The sequence below is a fragment of the Aquarana catesbeiana genome, linkage group LG04, assembly GCF_042186555.1.
Source record: "Aquarana catesbeiana isolate 2022-GZ linkage group LG04, ASM4218655v1, whole genome shotgun sequence".
NCBI lineage: Eukaryota > Metazoa > Chordata > Amphibia > Anura > Ranidae > Aquarana > Aquarana catesbeiana.
Genome location: NC_133327.1, coordinates 407,237,152 through 407,253,301, shown reverse-complemented (window position 1 = coordinate 407,253,301; position 16,150 = coordinate 407,237,152). Strand labels below are relative to the sequence as shown.

Genomic DNA, 16,150 nt, shown 5'->3' with positions numbered 1-16,150 from the left:
TATATACAATAATCAATGGCTATTTTTAGCTCTGATCGCTGTATAAATGTCACTGGTCAAAAGTGTCCGATCTGTCCGCCGCAATGTCGCAGTCACAATAAAAAAAATCGCTGATCACTGCCATTATTAGTAAAAAATAAAAAAAAAATAAAAATGCCATAAATCTATCCCCTATTTTGTAGACGCTATAACTTTTGCGCAAACCAATCAATATACGCTTATTGCAATTTTTTTTACCAAAAATATGTAGAAAAATACATATCGGCCTAAACTGAGGAAACATTATTTATTTCTTTTTAAATTTGGATATTTATTATAGCAAATAGTACAAAATAGTGTTTTTTTTTCAAAATTGCCGCTCTTTTTTTGTTTATAGCGCAAAAAATAAAACTGCAGAGGTGATTAAATACCCCCAAAAGAAAGCTCTATTTGTGAGGAAAAAAGGACATCAATTTTGATGCATGACCACGCAATTGTCAGTTAAAGCGATGTGGTGCCGTATCACAAAAAATGGCCCTGTCAAGAAGGGGGTAAATTCTTGCGGAGCTAAAGTGGTTAAACAAATTTGATTACACATTTTTCAACTTGATGCCTCCAAGTTTTATAAATACCACATCAAAAAAATAATAGTAGGAAATTCTAGAAACACATTGGTAGATAACCTCCTCCTAGTTTATTATGTTAACAAATACATACGTTATTACTATCTTTTGCTTACCTGCTTTGCCTTAATACTCTACCATAAGATGCCTTAATTAAAATGTATTGTATATCGTAAAGGACATCCATGAAATCTTGACGGGTAACAGGTCCTCCATCCATATTTTTCCACTCAAACTGAAACCGAAAAACAAAATGAGTTATAAGCAATGATTATTTTAATTATACCTATAACATGCAGAGAACATAAATGCAAAAAAAAAATTACCTCTGTCATGTCAATATCATGTCTAGTCAGCTGACCATTTTGGGGATCAGGCATGTGTCTTACAATTATCCTTTGGTTTGCAGAAGGCCCACCTCTAATAAGTACTTGAGGTTCATAGGCTGAAGGTCCAGTTTCTTCTCTGGCTTCAAAATAGATGGTATATTTCAACTTCCCTCCATAAGCTGTCAACTTCAATGTGAAGGAAAATATTTAAGCTTAACTCTAGACAATTATATTAAAACAAACAACATTCAACCAAATCTATTTGTATAGAGCTAAAATGAATATCTGAATTTGTTCTGATATTGGCTTCCTGTGATTCTATGAAAGAACGGGTCAATGCCGTAAGCAAATCACTGTCTTTCTGTATTCACATTGCTGTTGGTTAACAGAATGAACATCTATAAGGCCCCATTCACTATTGCGAATGAGCATCTAGTTGTGGGTAGAAGCTGCACTGAAAGCACTGGGAGGCTAACAGTCTACGGCACATAGGCCACAGCGCATACACACTTTAGAAAGGGCAGATCGTGCTGTTTCTAAAGGGGTCATGCCGTGACCGACGGTTCCTGCGCGCTTGCGCAGGAGTGACGTCACGCAACTCCGGCCAGTCACAGAGCCGGAGTTTGCAGCCCCGGAAGGAAGAGTGGTGAAGATGGATGCCCGCTGCTAGAGAGGACAGCGGTGACATCGCAGGCTTCGGTTTCAGGTAAGTGACACATAATGGGCCACTATGCGATGCATAGTAGCTCATTATGCTTTACCTTTGCACAGAAATAAAGAGGAAGTAAAACCCATCAGGGTGTAACAAATTAAACCAAATACATACAACTTTTTACTTTTCTTTCAAATAACTTGTTTGATCTAGCTAAACAAACTTTGGGTTGAGGTTTTCTGACTAAAATATGAGCTAAAATGAACTTATAATATTGTTATAATATTGTTATGAAAGACAAAAGGAGGCTAATGTTTTTTGTAAGAAAATGCATAATTATTAATTTGAGTGGTCCAACTGTGACAACAGACAATTCTTTTAACTATCTATGCATATACATTATTAATGTAGACCGCGTACAACTCTTTGTTATAACTTTTCCAAATCCAGAAAATGCAGTGCTTCTTATGAAGGGGTTTGGTCCTAAGTTGTATTACCACTTTTGAAGCCAGATTGGGATAACATTTACTTCATATTTGTTACATGTTTCCATTAACATAGCATAGCTTAAAACAGTGGTCTCCAAACTGTGGCCCTTTGCTTGCCTTTATACGGCCCTTGGGGCATATTCCTCCTATTAATGTATGCCAATCTGACACCAACAATGGGGCACCATTTCTCCTGCTGACAACAACAATGGAGCACTATTCTTCCCAATGCTACCAACAAAGGGGCACTATTCCTCCTACTAATACCAAAAGTGGCGATATTTACTCCCATTGATGCCAGGAAAATTTCCACTGCCGCTGGTCACAGTTTGGCCCCCATAAAATCTGAAGGACAATAAACTGGCCCTTTGTTTAGAAGGTTCGGAAACCCCCGGCTTAAAATATTTAGAAATGGTTGGTTACCTTTTTAAGTGCTTTTTTACTTGCTTAAAAACGCTTACATGTTCTCCCTTGTGACAAGGGGCGGGCTCTCCAGGCGATGTCATCGGATGGCCACTCCCCATTTCTATATAAGAGTCGGCAGAGAGCGGCTCTTGTGTTTTATTAAATTTCACTGCTTTTTTGGTAAATGGGTAGGGGTACGATGTACCTGATACCCATTCACATGGGGGGCGGGATCTGGGGGCCCCTGTTCTTAAAGGGGGCTTCCAGATTCCGATAAGCCCCCCGCCCGCAGACCCTGACAACCACCAGCTAGGGTTGTCAGCAAGAGGCCCTTGTCCTCACCAACATGGGGGCAAGGTGCTTTGGGGTTGGGGGCGCAGGGCCCCCCTGCCCCAAAGCACCCACCCCCCATATTGAGGGCATGCAACCTGGTATGGTCCAGGAGGGGGGGCATGCGCTCATCCCCTCTCTTTCCCGACCTGCTGGGCGGTATGCTCAGATAAGGGTCTGGTATGGATTTTGGAGGGGACCCATGCCTTATTTTTTTTCATTTTGGCCTGGGGGAGGGTCCCCTCTTAATCCATAGTAGACCTGAAGGGCCTGGTATGGACCTTGTCGGGAACCCCACGCCATTTTATTTTTTGCAAATTTGTTTGTCTGCAATTTTTTAGTTTTTTGCATTCAGCTTTCAGCGGGGAACCTTGCTGACAGCTGATGACTCATCAGTTGTTAACAGCCGGCTTCCCAGGCCCCTGCTTAGCAACCAGCTATGTACAGTGGTAAAATAAGAAACGCAAAACACATCAAAAATCACATCAAAAATGCACCACTTGCATTTCTGGTGCAGCTCCATTGAAGTTTATTACATGCAAAACGCAAACTGCAGTGGGAAAAAAGTCCTCAACCCTTTCCAAAAAACGCAATGCAGCAAAACACACAGATGTGAACTAGTACCATAGGAAACCATGTTAAATGGACTGTAGTGCGTTTGTCCAAACTGCAAAATGCACTAAAAAACACATAGGTGTGAATGTAGGGTCAAGTAACACAATTTTCAGATGGGGTATACCACCTTTGTATTTTAATGCACATTTGACGTAATTAATGATATTTTAAAGCTATTAGTAAAATAAAACATAAAACAAAAAATAAAATCCATATTCTAAGCAAGTAAAATTACTACTTTAAATTCATTTTCAATATATTTAAAATTTGATACGGTTCACCCCCATAAGAGCAGTTGGTTACTGCATCTTAAACAAGAAAAAACTATTTATGTACGTCCTTACTAAAAAATGTGCATGAATAAATTATTTTCCTTTTGCTTGTACTCTTTCATCTACCCTCCAAAATACCAAAGCTCCTACTGCAAAGTATTAAAAAAAAACAATTTTTGGGCCTCTAAAGTAAGCACTAGAAGTAAGTAGGAGTAATGAGGAGAGGAGATGAATGAGGAATAAAGAAAGTAGGTGAAAGGAGCCAAGATGGATTTCAATATGTGCCTCTAATTGCAGCAATAAATGCAAGGCATGGTGATGTTTTAAATATTATGTCAATAAACAAAATAATTTACAGTTTGATTCCAGCTTTTGCCTGTTCCCAATTGTTTGATGTAAAAACAGCTATAAATTGTAAAATGTGAAGCAATTATATTATATCTTTGTTTATTGTAAAATGTACTGCACAATGTAATTGGAGTATAGCTAAAAAAAAAATGTGATTTTTGGAAAATATCATGTCTAATTTACCTTCCGACCTTCAAATTGTTGTGGCAGTTTCCAATAAAATGGTTCTGAACGTAAGTCTTGTTTTACTTGATCAATAAATGCTATGATTTCTGGATGTTGGAAAAATACCCCTTTTGTGGTTCGATGCTGCAGGGTAAAGTCTGTTAGTTCGAGTACTGTCTGATCAGGCTTCAGGGACAACTAGAAAACCAATAACAGAAACAATGTTTTTTTTAAAAAACAACACAAACCTCAGAAAGAAAATCATACATTTTTTAAAACTTCAAGTAATATGTTTGGGATTCAGTGCAGCACAGAATAGTTTGTCAAATCATCCTGAAGGCTCCATGCACACTGGGCTTAAAAAAACACCTGTTCTTTTGGAAGTAAAAAACGCTCATATAGAGCATTCTTTTGTACAAAGTTTAGACGAGTTTAGGAGAGTTTTACATTTTTTCTGCCTCCAAGCTCCAATCAGAAACGCGAACCAGAAGGTTTTTGTTTTCTGCCTCTAAACGTTAAACTCAAAATATGCCTGTAAACGTCCTAATGTGCATGGACACATAGGATAACATTGAACTGCTTCTACAGGTAGAAGACAAAACTCCTGTAGAACGTTTTTTAAGCCAGGGTGCATGGAGCCTTACTGAAACCAAAGCTTTATTTTTATTTTTATTTGATTGCTTCTTGCTATGCATACAACTTCTGGTAGTTGCACTGCTCTGTATTAACCTCCTTAAGACTGCCCCTTATATTTAAACAGCCGTTCTCCGCCCTTTCTAGGGTGGGTTGGCTTACACATACTTACTTGTTTATTCACACTTATTTAGGTCTCAGCATCAGGGCAAGGACAAAGGCACCTACCCCAAGCACTATGTTTTTCTATGGGGGAGGAGTTGCCGTGCAGGAACGGTGAAGCCACCCGCATAATTTGCTATTTCTGCTGTCCCTACTGCCATTTGTCCCATATTCAGGGAATGAAAACAGGGTCTCGTGCACCTGAGGATGATTCCACCATGCTCATTTTAAGCCCCGCTGCATATTGCTACTGTACAATTGGGAAGCAGGATTGGGTCACTCAAGCTTAACCCTCGTGAATGTGTCAAAAACAGTGCTCTCTCCCCCCCTCCCATTGCTGCAATCTGACAGCAGGACCATGCTTTACTAAACTCCACCTACATGATGTCATTATGAAGAAGGGTTCAAGTGTCACAGTGTCTAGCAGCCTATAGTGTTGGCAGTGGTTTAGGTATGAAGAGACCCAAGATACTGGCTGTGCACATTTTCTACAGGCAAAAGCTCATGAAATATTTTTTGCTGCCTGCATGTCCAACCCTGTACAGTAAGTTGCACAAGTGCAGCTCAAAGCACAAATTTGGCAATACCGAAACTGACAGAACTCCCGCATGTGACAGACCCAAACAAGACAGGGCTATTGGAGGGGACTGCAGGGTAGCCTCTTGCCTACTGATTGTGGGCCCTGGCCTTTGAGGGGGGCTCTGTTATTGGGAGGTGTGTGGCTGGGGGACCCTTGGAGTGGTCTTGCTTCGCATTTGGGATTGTCTCCCCAAAACACACAGACTCTGGGAATCTAGGCCCGCGATGCATATTTGGGTCCTTTGTGCCAAAACCAGCAATGGCTGCTTTAGACTGTGAGCCTCAGAGTAGATGTTAATATAATTAGCTCAAAACCAACCTGATACTGGGGTCTCGTGCTATAGTCCGAGACCCAGAAGCCGGACACTGACATCTTTGGTGAGTTCTGGGGACAGTACATTGCTGGATTCCAGGTGATTATAGTTCCGATTTAAGTGTTGTACACTCATACAGTGCACTCATACAAGCCCCTGCTGTCATTAGACATTGGCGATCATTGGCTAGAGGCACAGAACTGATTGGAATGACTCTAGTCATGTGATCTCTGTGATGACCAATCATAGCAATCATCAATATAAACAATGTAGTACTGTTTAAAAATGGTGAGTGCTCCCCTTATGCTCACAATGAAGGAAGGAGGAAATAAGGATTTAATAAGTACATCCATTAATTACATCATTCTTACTTGTGCAGAGAAGGCTGTGATTGCAGGGGGAGGTTAAAGGGCCACTGACTACCCATGTTGTGGAATTGTTTTAAAGTGCTGCTGACCACACATTATGGAGTATGGGTGCTTTAAAATGCTGTTGACCACTAATAATTGAGGCATTCATTGGGGGTGTTTAAAGCATTTTAGGTTTATCCATGACAACTAGACATTGCTCACAATGCAGTTTTAGTGCAATGCAATTTCATCCTACAGGGAACTTCCACTAATAAAGGAAGACGTGCCCTTGATTCATTCTGTGTATCTGTTTTTTCTGCACCTCACTTGTTGCTTCTTGAATATTATCCCATCAGTCTTCAAATCATCAGGTAGGCAATCTCTGATATGAAGAAAAAAAGCCCTGCTCCTCTACCAAAATGGTTGCCTCCACTCAGAGACACAATGTAGAACAAGATGTGGTAAGTCAGCAACAGTGAAAAGATCAGCTGCAGGGAGCCTTCTGACAATACTGGTGACCAGTACTTTGCCCTTGTCCTGATATGTTGAACACACTTTTCACTGCACAGGTGTTCTATGTGATAGCGGGGCTCATAAATATCGCTAAGGCAAAATCTACAGCTACTATTATAATTATAAGAACTATCTTGCAGTGGGAATATAGCACAGTAGGGGCAAGAACGTTAACTGTATAGTTATAAAGAGGAGTAAAACTTGATTTTTATAACATGGACAAGCATTTTAACAATGGATGATTTATTTACTTTTTTAGAACCAATTGCATACAACAAGCTTGATTTTTTTATACTGGGGCGTGGGAGAACATTGAATGATCTCCACTGAGTGGGCCTATTGTAACATATGGAAATGCTATAAGCATATTGGATTAAACCATCTATACCATTTTAGTTCACCTGTAACAGGTAATGTACCTTTATGCTGAAGGTGGTGATGGTAAACTATAGCAGTATAAATGTTGCTTTGTGATGCATATTATTACTTAGGCTGTATTTAATATTTGCATTTTTAATGCCTTTTCTTTTAAATACTGTTATGGATCTGACTAGAATATTACTTGTTAGACAGACCAAAGTAAGTAATCAGAACAGTTTATTGAATGTCTTGGCATGTATTAGCTGCTTCAGCATGTTTTACTAAAATACACCAGCAGGAATCCACATTATGGTATTATATGGCTCAACAGTTTCCTACTCACCCACATTCGGATTAGTCCATCTGCTTCTGTACACCGGGTAGTGAGGCCAAAGCAGTAGCAGCTGCTGCAACCAAGTGGATTCCCTACATGAAGTCCAAAAGTGCTGGGTTTGCATCTGTCACAGTGGACCCCTTCCACATTTATCTGCAAAAGAGACACTTCACAGGCTAAGTAGAACAAAATGATGTCTCTTGCTTAGCAAACAACCTAATTGCAGTGTTTGTGAAAAAAAAATCAAATATGTAAGAGAATATTGCAAGGCTAAAGTATGGCTTTACATAATTGGTTTCTACATTACAGATGTCAGTACATTAATGACCATTATAAAGATCCCTAAAGGCAGAGAATAATTAGGAACTCATCCAAATAAGTGGCCATTTTGTTTAGAAGTCAAAGCACATAACTAACAAAGCAATGATAAAGCATTTACTATTTAACTGTAATGCAAATGTTATGTCTCTGTCTGCTTTAAAAATGTCTGTATCTGTAAACAGAAAAATATGCTCTATATGTGTAGCTGGTAAGGCAGGACACTAGAAAAGGAGATTCTGTAGAAAAAAATAAACTGCTTTAAATCTATCAGGCTTATTTTTATTACAGTAGTGATATTGACTAATGAAAAAAGTGCAAAGTGCAATAACTTAGTCAAGGAAACAGAGTTCATCTTTTTTTATTCTTTCCTCTAAAGTAAATTGTAGGCTGATTGGTACTAAATACTGCACTTTGTATAATTGCTGCAATGTATCGTAACTAAACATTCTATAGGTTTATCATCTGACAAAAGAGTACATAAGGGACTTAAGAATAATTCCAATTGTGTTGAGAAAGAAAACAATCCCCTCTTGGTGATCAGTGTACACTATAGGGATTTTTACAAACTTTGTTGCAGAGTCCTATCTGTCTGTGCTCTGAAGAAAAAGCTGCTTAAATCTGAATGATTGGAACTTCTTCATTATTAATAAGCTAATGCACTTGCAGTGTTCTCATCAAAAATGAAATGCTTGTTGCAAAAGATGCCTACAATTTAATTTGTATCTTTGTGCAGACTTCTGGGAAAATTAATCACAAAATCAGGAAATAACATTTCTGGGGGTGTTCCATGCACCATGGTGTATGGGACACCTCCAGGTTTCCATATTGCCAATATGCCAATATTTACAAAGGCCACATACGGCATTGCATAGGCCTTTTTTTTTTTTTTTTTAATTAAAATACCTCTTCTACTGTATGTAGATAAATCACTAAGCAGTGTAGGATCAATACCAAACTGTGATACAGTATCTCACAAAATGAGTAAACCCCTCACATTTTTGGAAATATTTTATTATATCTTTTCATGTGACAATAGTGAGTGTACAGTTTGTATAACAGTGTAAATTTGCTGTCCGCTCAAAATAACTCAACACACAGCCATAAATGTCTAAACTGCTGGCAACAAAAGTGAGTACACCCCTAAGTGAAAATGTCCAAATTGAGCCAAAAGTGTCAATATTTTGTGTGGCCACCATTATTTTTCAGCAATGCCTTAACCCTCTTGGTCATGGAGTTCACCTGAGCTTTACAGGTTGCCACTGAAGTCCTCTTCCACTCCTCCATGACAACATCATGGAGCTGGTGGATGTTAGAGACCTTGCGCTCCTCCACCTTCCATTTGAGGATGCTCCACAGATGCTCAATAGGGTTTAGGTCTTTAGGCATGCTTGGCCAGTCCATCACATTTACCCTCAGCTTCTTTAGCAAGGCAGTGGTTGTCTTGGAGGTGTGTTTGGGGTCGTTATCATGTTGGAATACTGCCCTGAGGACCAGTCTCCGAAGGGAGGGGATCATGCTCAGCTTCACTATGTCACAGTTCATGTTGTCATTCATGGTTCCCTCAATGAACTGTAGCACCCAGTGCCGGCAGCACTCATGCAGCCCCAGATCATGACACTCCCACCACCATGCTTGACTGTAGACAAGACACACTTGTCTTTATACTCCTCACCTGGTTGCCGCTACACACGGTTGACACCATCTGAACCAAATAAGTTTCTCATCAGACCACAGCACATGGTTCCAGTAATCCATGTTCTTAGTCTGCTTGTCTTCAGCAAACTTTTTGCGGGCTTTCTTGTGCATCATCTTTAGAAGAAACTTCCTTCTGGGATGACAGCCATGCAGACCAATTTGATGCAGTGTGCGGAGAATGGTCTGAGCACTGACAGGCTGACCCCCCCACCCCTTTAACCTCTGCAGAAATGCTGGCAACACTGATACGTCTATTTCCCGAAGACAACCTCTGGATATGACGCTGAGCACGTGCACTCAACTGCTTTGGTTGACCATAGCGAGGCCTGTTCTGAGTGGAACCTGTCCTGTTAAACCACTGTATGGTCTTGGCCACTGTGCTGCAGCTCAGTTTCAGGGTCTTGGCAATCTTCTTATAGCCTAGGCCATCTTTATGTAGACCAACATTCTTTACCATGAGGTGCCATTTTGAACTTCTAGTATGAAAGAGTGAGAGCGATAACACCAAATTTAACACACCTGCTCCCCATTCACACCTGAGACCTTGTAAACACTAACAAGTAACATGACACTGGGGAGGAAAAATGGATAATTGGGCCCAATTTGTTGCCAGCGGTTTAGACATTAATGGTTGTGTGTTGAGTTATTTTGAGGGGACAGCAAATTTACACTGTTATACAAGCTGTACACTCACAACTTTACATTGTAACAAAGTCTAATTTCTTCAGTGTTGTCACAAGAAAAGATATAATAAAATATTTACAAAAATGTGAGGAGTGTACTCACTTCTGTGATATACTGTAGCATATCTGTCAGAGTACTTGATGTATGCTTTCCATTATGGGATCTCAGACAAAATTCATAGCTGGACAAAGCTCACATCAAGACTTCCATAAGATACACATCCAAATTTAAAGTATATCTGGAGGTAAAAAAAAAAGACATATACAATACATGTCTACAATACACACATTTCCCCATGTTTTATCTATTTAAAGACCGAACAAGTACAGAAAAATACTCACTAAGCTTTTAGAAATGCAATCAGGTCCAAAGTCTTGCCATGGGTTGACAAGATACAATGTTTTTTGTCAGTCCTGCCCAGTTTTCTCATACCAAACAACTCAGACCCATCTACTCTCCCATCTCCATAATATAATGTCTAATCATTCTGTATTCCCACAATAGGAATTGGGAGAGCTAATTACTCTCCTGGAAGCAACACAGTAAAGCCAGCCATACATGGATGAAAATTTGTCTGGTTCAGCAGGAACCAGATGAATTGCAATCAATGTATGGACAGACTGGTTGTACACACGTTGATCTGATCAATTTTCCCTAGATCAGCACCGCTGGCTTTAGCCAGCGGTGCTGATCAGTGTTTTCTCATGACAGGGAAGTATCCCTGCTGTCAGAATGCAATAGCTCAGTGTGAGGGTTTCCCCCCATCCACCCAGAATGTGTGGATGGGGGAATCTAGTTGTTTTCTTTCATTCAACCTGCTGGTTGAATGAAAAAAAACCCCAGAAAAACTCTTATATGACCAGCCTGATGAATGTTGGATACAGGAGAGTTTTAAACTTTCAATGAAAAAGTGGAAAGCTCCCATTTACCTTGAGGCATGATCAGCTGATGCTCAGTTATATACTTGTCAACTTTTAATTGGATATCTATTAAAGCTTTGTGTTAACTTTGACCTTATCTGCAGAAAGCTAACAAGTGTGGAGTGCGCTAGACTATTGCAAGTAATTAGTTGAAAGCTGAGAATCTAACAGAGGGACAGCTGTTGCTTAACATGACTCAGGAGCATGAGGAGTATATCGTTTTTCACTTAATGAGAAACCCCTGTGATCAACAACAGCCATATGGTTAATATTTGAAATAAACGTTATAGGAGGCAAAACGTAAAAGAGAAGTGTGGGGATAAAGAAAACAAACATTTATACTCACCTGGATGGCTGCAGCATTGATCCTATGCTGCTGTTGTACCCCCTGGCTCTATACTGAGAACTGAGCAATCAAAGACCATTGATCACTCAATTCTCGGATCTGCTCTGAGTACAGAAGGGTGACTGTCAGTCACTGCTCCCTGTTCTGCCTCTCTAGAGCTCACTTAAGCCCCATGCTATGGAGGGTGCATGAGCGGCTGGCTCAGGCTCTCAGCAGAATTGTTAGGATCCCTGCAGAGCCTGGACCTGTGACATCAGCCAGCAGTGGGCTTTAGTCCACTGTTGGCTGAATCTGGGTCACAGGGGTGCAAAACTAAGTGCACTCCTGTGACCCCCAAAGCAAAAGAGCTTTGGCCATACTTCTCCTTGAATGCATATCTCAGATTAGTACTGAAAGTATTGCTGAAATTGGTTTTAATTAAATAATAGCCAACTATACCTTTTATTATTTCACATTACTGTGTTCATTATAGCTTCTTGATAATTACATTATTATTATCATCATTTTTATTATTATTATTATTTATATCACATCACTTTACTTATCACAAGATGTAGAAATGTTGAAAAGCACACACTACTTTTGGAGCTTAGTACACGTTTCATAGGATTTACCATGAATTTAAAATATAAGTTGATGCTGCTTGAAATTGAAGGGTATTTGAACATTCAGTGGAACCACATGAACAGCACTGATGCTGTGTGATTTCCATTTAACATCATGCAGAGTATAGGCAACTGCCTTATCACGGTGATACAGACAGCGATGAGATGGAATCTCCTAAGTCCTTATGACACTCTACTTCAAATCGACCAGGTTCCTCTGTTCATTGTTATCCATATACATGTTTTCTCTTATAAAACAGCCTTTATCTTTTAACAACAGTATGTCTGGTGAGTCAGAAATGCACAGTAAACTGTTATAAAATAAATATTGTCAATTCTTTAGGTTGTGCAGCATTTCAGACAGGACATGTAGTTTATTTTTGAAGCTGATATCAGTATGGCTTTGACAAGCAGGTATGCATAAGGGAAAACGATTTCAAACCAATGCCTAGTTTTTTCAAGGCAGAAGTCTATTATTTATTTTCTTGAAATACATGGATACTTTAAATATATTTAAAAAGTGCTAAACTACAAAGACATATGTGACTTGTAGAATCCTCTGTGTACATGGCTGCACTTGAATACATTTGTACTTTCATCATGATAAAATTATATTTACATCATAGGACTTGGGTATAGGCAAAGCACATTTTTGTAGTTTGAGTACATATTAAAATGTATTGCCGTTATATTTTGTTCAAGAGCATCCCAAGGCAACACACAGAATCATTTGACTGCTAATGATATCCAGTAAGCTGAAAAGCACGTAGCAACTGTGCTAAAACCATTCAGTTTTATGCATATAAACTTTTTCAGCTATATTCAGCAATGTGCTTAAAGTGGTTGTAAACCCTCACATATACCCAGTGAAGTGACTGGCCTCAGATGATACACAGAGATGAAACAAATCTTCCTATTTTAGTTGTACCTGTCTGTCTGCAACCATCTTTCCCTTACATTTATTCAATGTGTAGAATTTTAAAGCTTGTCTGAGAGTTTAAAAAAGGGAGTGGGGAGCTCAAGTTAGACTCTGTAGAGCTCAGTGAGAAGAGCTCTGAGAGCTGATTGGAGGGAAGGGACTCACCCCTCCACACAGCACACAGAAACAGAGCTATGGCTGTCAATCAGCTGGAGCTCCCTCCTTTGTCACCATATTTGTCTTGGTGTCAGGAAAACTTGTCAGAATTAATTCATACTGATAGCAGAGGAACAAAACAACAGACAGAAATTGCACTTAGTGCTTTTAATTGACACAGGTACACACTATAGAGGGCTGTGCTTTGTTTGTATTTAATGTCCAAGGTTTACAACCACTTAAGAGTGCCCCTTGGATAGACTGCAGCCTTTTCTCCTATAATACTATGCTGTGGATATTGGTTACCATTGGTAACAGAGTGAAGCATAAAATCAATTGGCAGGTTTTGGTGCCACAATCCTGGCAATATAAAACCTTGGCAGTGTGAAATCTAAACAGGAAACAGGTAAGACAGATTTTGCATCCAGTAATAAAATGATGGTATTGCTAGCATTACTACAAATTAAAAATAATCTGTGCTCAGCATCATACAACTGCAGCTACCACTATATCTGAATACAAGATGTGTGAACTAGGAAAACAACAAAGCTGCGCTGTTTCTTAAATCATCCACTAACATGCTAAAAGTTAAATATCATAAACCAACTTACAATTGATAAATCATAAAGTACTTATTGTGCAATAACTCATCAAACAAGTAAAGTGCCATGTGCAATAACTCATATATCAATCAAGTGTCAATATTGTGCAAATAAAGTCTGTCAAAGTGCTTTTGTGTCTGTCATTTGATATAACATGCAAACATGATGCACAAAAATCATACATGTCCATATAAAGTGACAAAAACTCCATCCAATGTCCTCCCACTGCTGCCGTGAAGGGTTATGAAGGACTGCACCTCTGAGTGAAAGATCACCACCACCAACAGAGAGCACTTACCAAAAGGTTAACCTCCACATTATAGGAGGTTAAAACAACATGGTTCTCCACTAATCCTTGGAACAGCAGTCAGCAACAACATTGAATGGCCTCAAACCTCTGCTCTCCACAGTCTTCACCACAGGGGAAGCGGCAGTGACACTTAAAGATAGAAAACATACACCATGCCCAATATCTTCCATAGAATTTTTTCGAATAAACTATGCGGTACTCAGCAGCATACGGTGGCGTGCACTATCACATCATAAGATAAACTCAACTGGCTCCGTGGCAACCCACCTTGCCAGGGGACAGGAGCCATTGAGCAACGTCTCACAACTTATTTTTCCCGGAGACAGTACTGCTATGAAATGGGCAACAATGCACTGCATTAATACTGCTTCCTCTAAAAAAGTAATTTATCATTTATCATTTGTAAGTTGGTTTATGATATTTAAGCACATTTATTATTATTATTATTCATGATTTATATAGCGCCAACAGTTTACGCAGTGCTTTACAATATGAAAGGGAGACAATACAGTTATAATACAATAAAATACAAGAGGATTAAGAGGGCCCTGCTCAGAACAAAAAGGTACAAAAGGTTGTAACTGTGGGGAATGAGCTGATGGAAGTGGTAAAAGATTAGCTGGAGGCGTGATAGGCTTTCCTGAAGAGATGACTTTTCAGACAGGTTGAGGAAGCGAGTTCCAGAGGATGAGAGAGGCTCTGGAGAAATCCTGGAGATGAGCATGGGAAGAGGAGATGAAGAGCTTAAGATTAGGAGGTCTTGGGAGGAACGGAGAGAATGGTTTGGGTGATATTTGGAGACAAGATTGGTGATGTAGCACGGGGCAGAGTTGTGAATGGCTTTGTATGTTGTGGTTAGTATTTTAAATTTAATTCACTGGACGATTGGGAGCCAGTGTAGGGATTGGAGGAGAGGGTTGGCAGACACTGAACAGCGGGTAAGATGGATAAGCCTGGCAGCAGCATTCAGGATAGACTGAAGAGGGGATAGCCTAACAAGGGAGTGAATGAGGAGCTTGGTGGTTTTATTTGTTAAAAAGGGGCGAATTTTAGAGATGTTGCGGAGGTGAAGTCTACAAACTTTTGACAACAATTGGATTTGAGGCTGAAAGGTCAAGTCAGAGTCTAGGATTACACCTAGGCTTGAGGGGAGGGACTGATGGTTGCATTGTTGATTTTGATGGAAAAGTCATGGAGCAGGGCATGGGCGGGCTGGAATATTAGTAGCTCAGTTTTAGCGAGATTTAGTTTAAGGAAGTGGTGCGACATCCATGGTGATATGTCAGTTAGTAAGTTAGTAATGCGAGAGGAGACTGAAGGAGTGAGGTGACGAGTAGACAGATAGATTTGGGTGTCATCGGCGTATAAGTGGTACTGGAAGCTGTGGGTGGTTATCAAGTGACCAAGGGAGGAGGTGTAGATAGAGAAGAGAAGGGGTCCAAGAACAGAGCCTTGGGGGACCCCCACAGAAAGGGGAAATGGAGAGGAGGAGAGAGTTGTAGCTAACACTGAAAGAGTGCTGTGATAGGTAGGCAGAGAACTAGGATAGAGCAGAATCTTAGAGGCCAAGGGAATTGAGTTTATTGAGAAGGAGTGGGTGGTCAACAGTATCAAAGGTTGCAGAGAGGTCAAGCAGTAGGTGTATGGGGTAGTGGTCGCTGGTTTTGGCAGTTAGTAAATCGTTGGTGAGTTTTAGTAAAGCAGTTTCCGTGGAGTGCTGTGAGCAAAAGCCAGATTGTAAGGGGTCAAGAAGGTTATTTTCACTGAGGTAGGAGCTAAGATGGTTGTAAACTAAGCATCTAGAAGTTTAAATTTAGCACTTTATTGGATGATTAAAAGAGAGAGCGCACCATTTTTGGTTTCCTAGTGTTAGTGTTAAAGCGGAGTTCCACCCAAAAGTGGAACTTCCGCTCATCTAATTCCTCCCCCCCCCTCCGGTGCCACAATTGCCACCTTTCGGGGGGGGACAGGAAACCTGTTTTTGACAGGTATCCCACTTCCGGGAGCCTCAGCCGTGGCTATTGACGTCGCAGCTGGGGCTCTCTCCTCCTTCCTCCTCTTTCCCCTGTCGCCGGGCTAGTAGGAGAGAGGAGCGAGCCTTGCAAATGCTCAGTAGGGTTCCCGGCGTGAAGCCAAAAGGC

General features: G+C 40.2%; 1 protein-coding gene across 7 annotated transcripts in view; it reads right to left on the bottom strand.

Moving 5' to 3' along the window:
- LAMA2 (laminin subunit alpha 2) overlaps positions 1 to 16,150 on the bottom strand; it is a 1,513,089-nt gene that overhangs the window by 443,329 nt on the left and 1,053,610 nt on the right. For all 7 annotated transcript variants that reach the window (XM_073627245.1, XM_073627247.1, XM_073627249.1 and 4 more), the window contains 4 exons: positions 7,461 to 7,604; positions 4,225 to 4,404; positions 929 to 1,117; positions 719 to 837 (listed from right to left, as the gene is read on the bottom strand). In XM_073627245.1, coding sequence (XP_073483346.1) covers positions 719 to 837; positions 929 to 1,117; positions 4,225 to 4,404; positions 7,461 to 7,604 — 632 coding nt within the window. The remainder of the gene's footprint in view (positions 1 to 718; positions 838 to 928; positions 1,118 to 4,224; positions 4,405 to 7,460; positions 7,605 to 16,150) is intronic.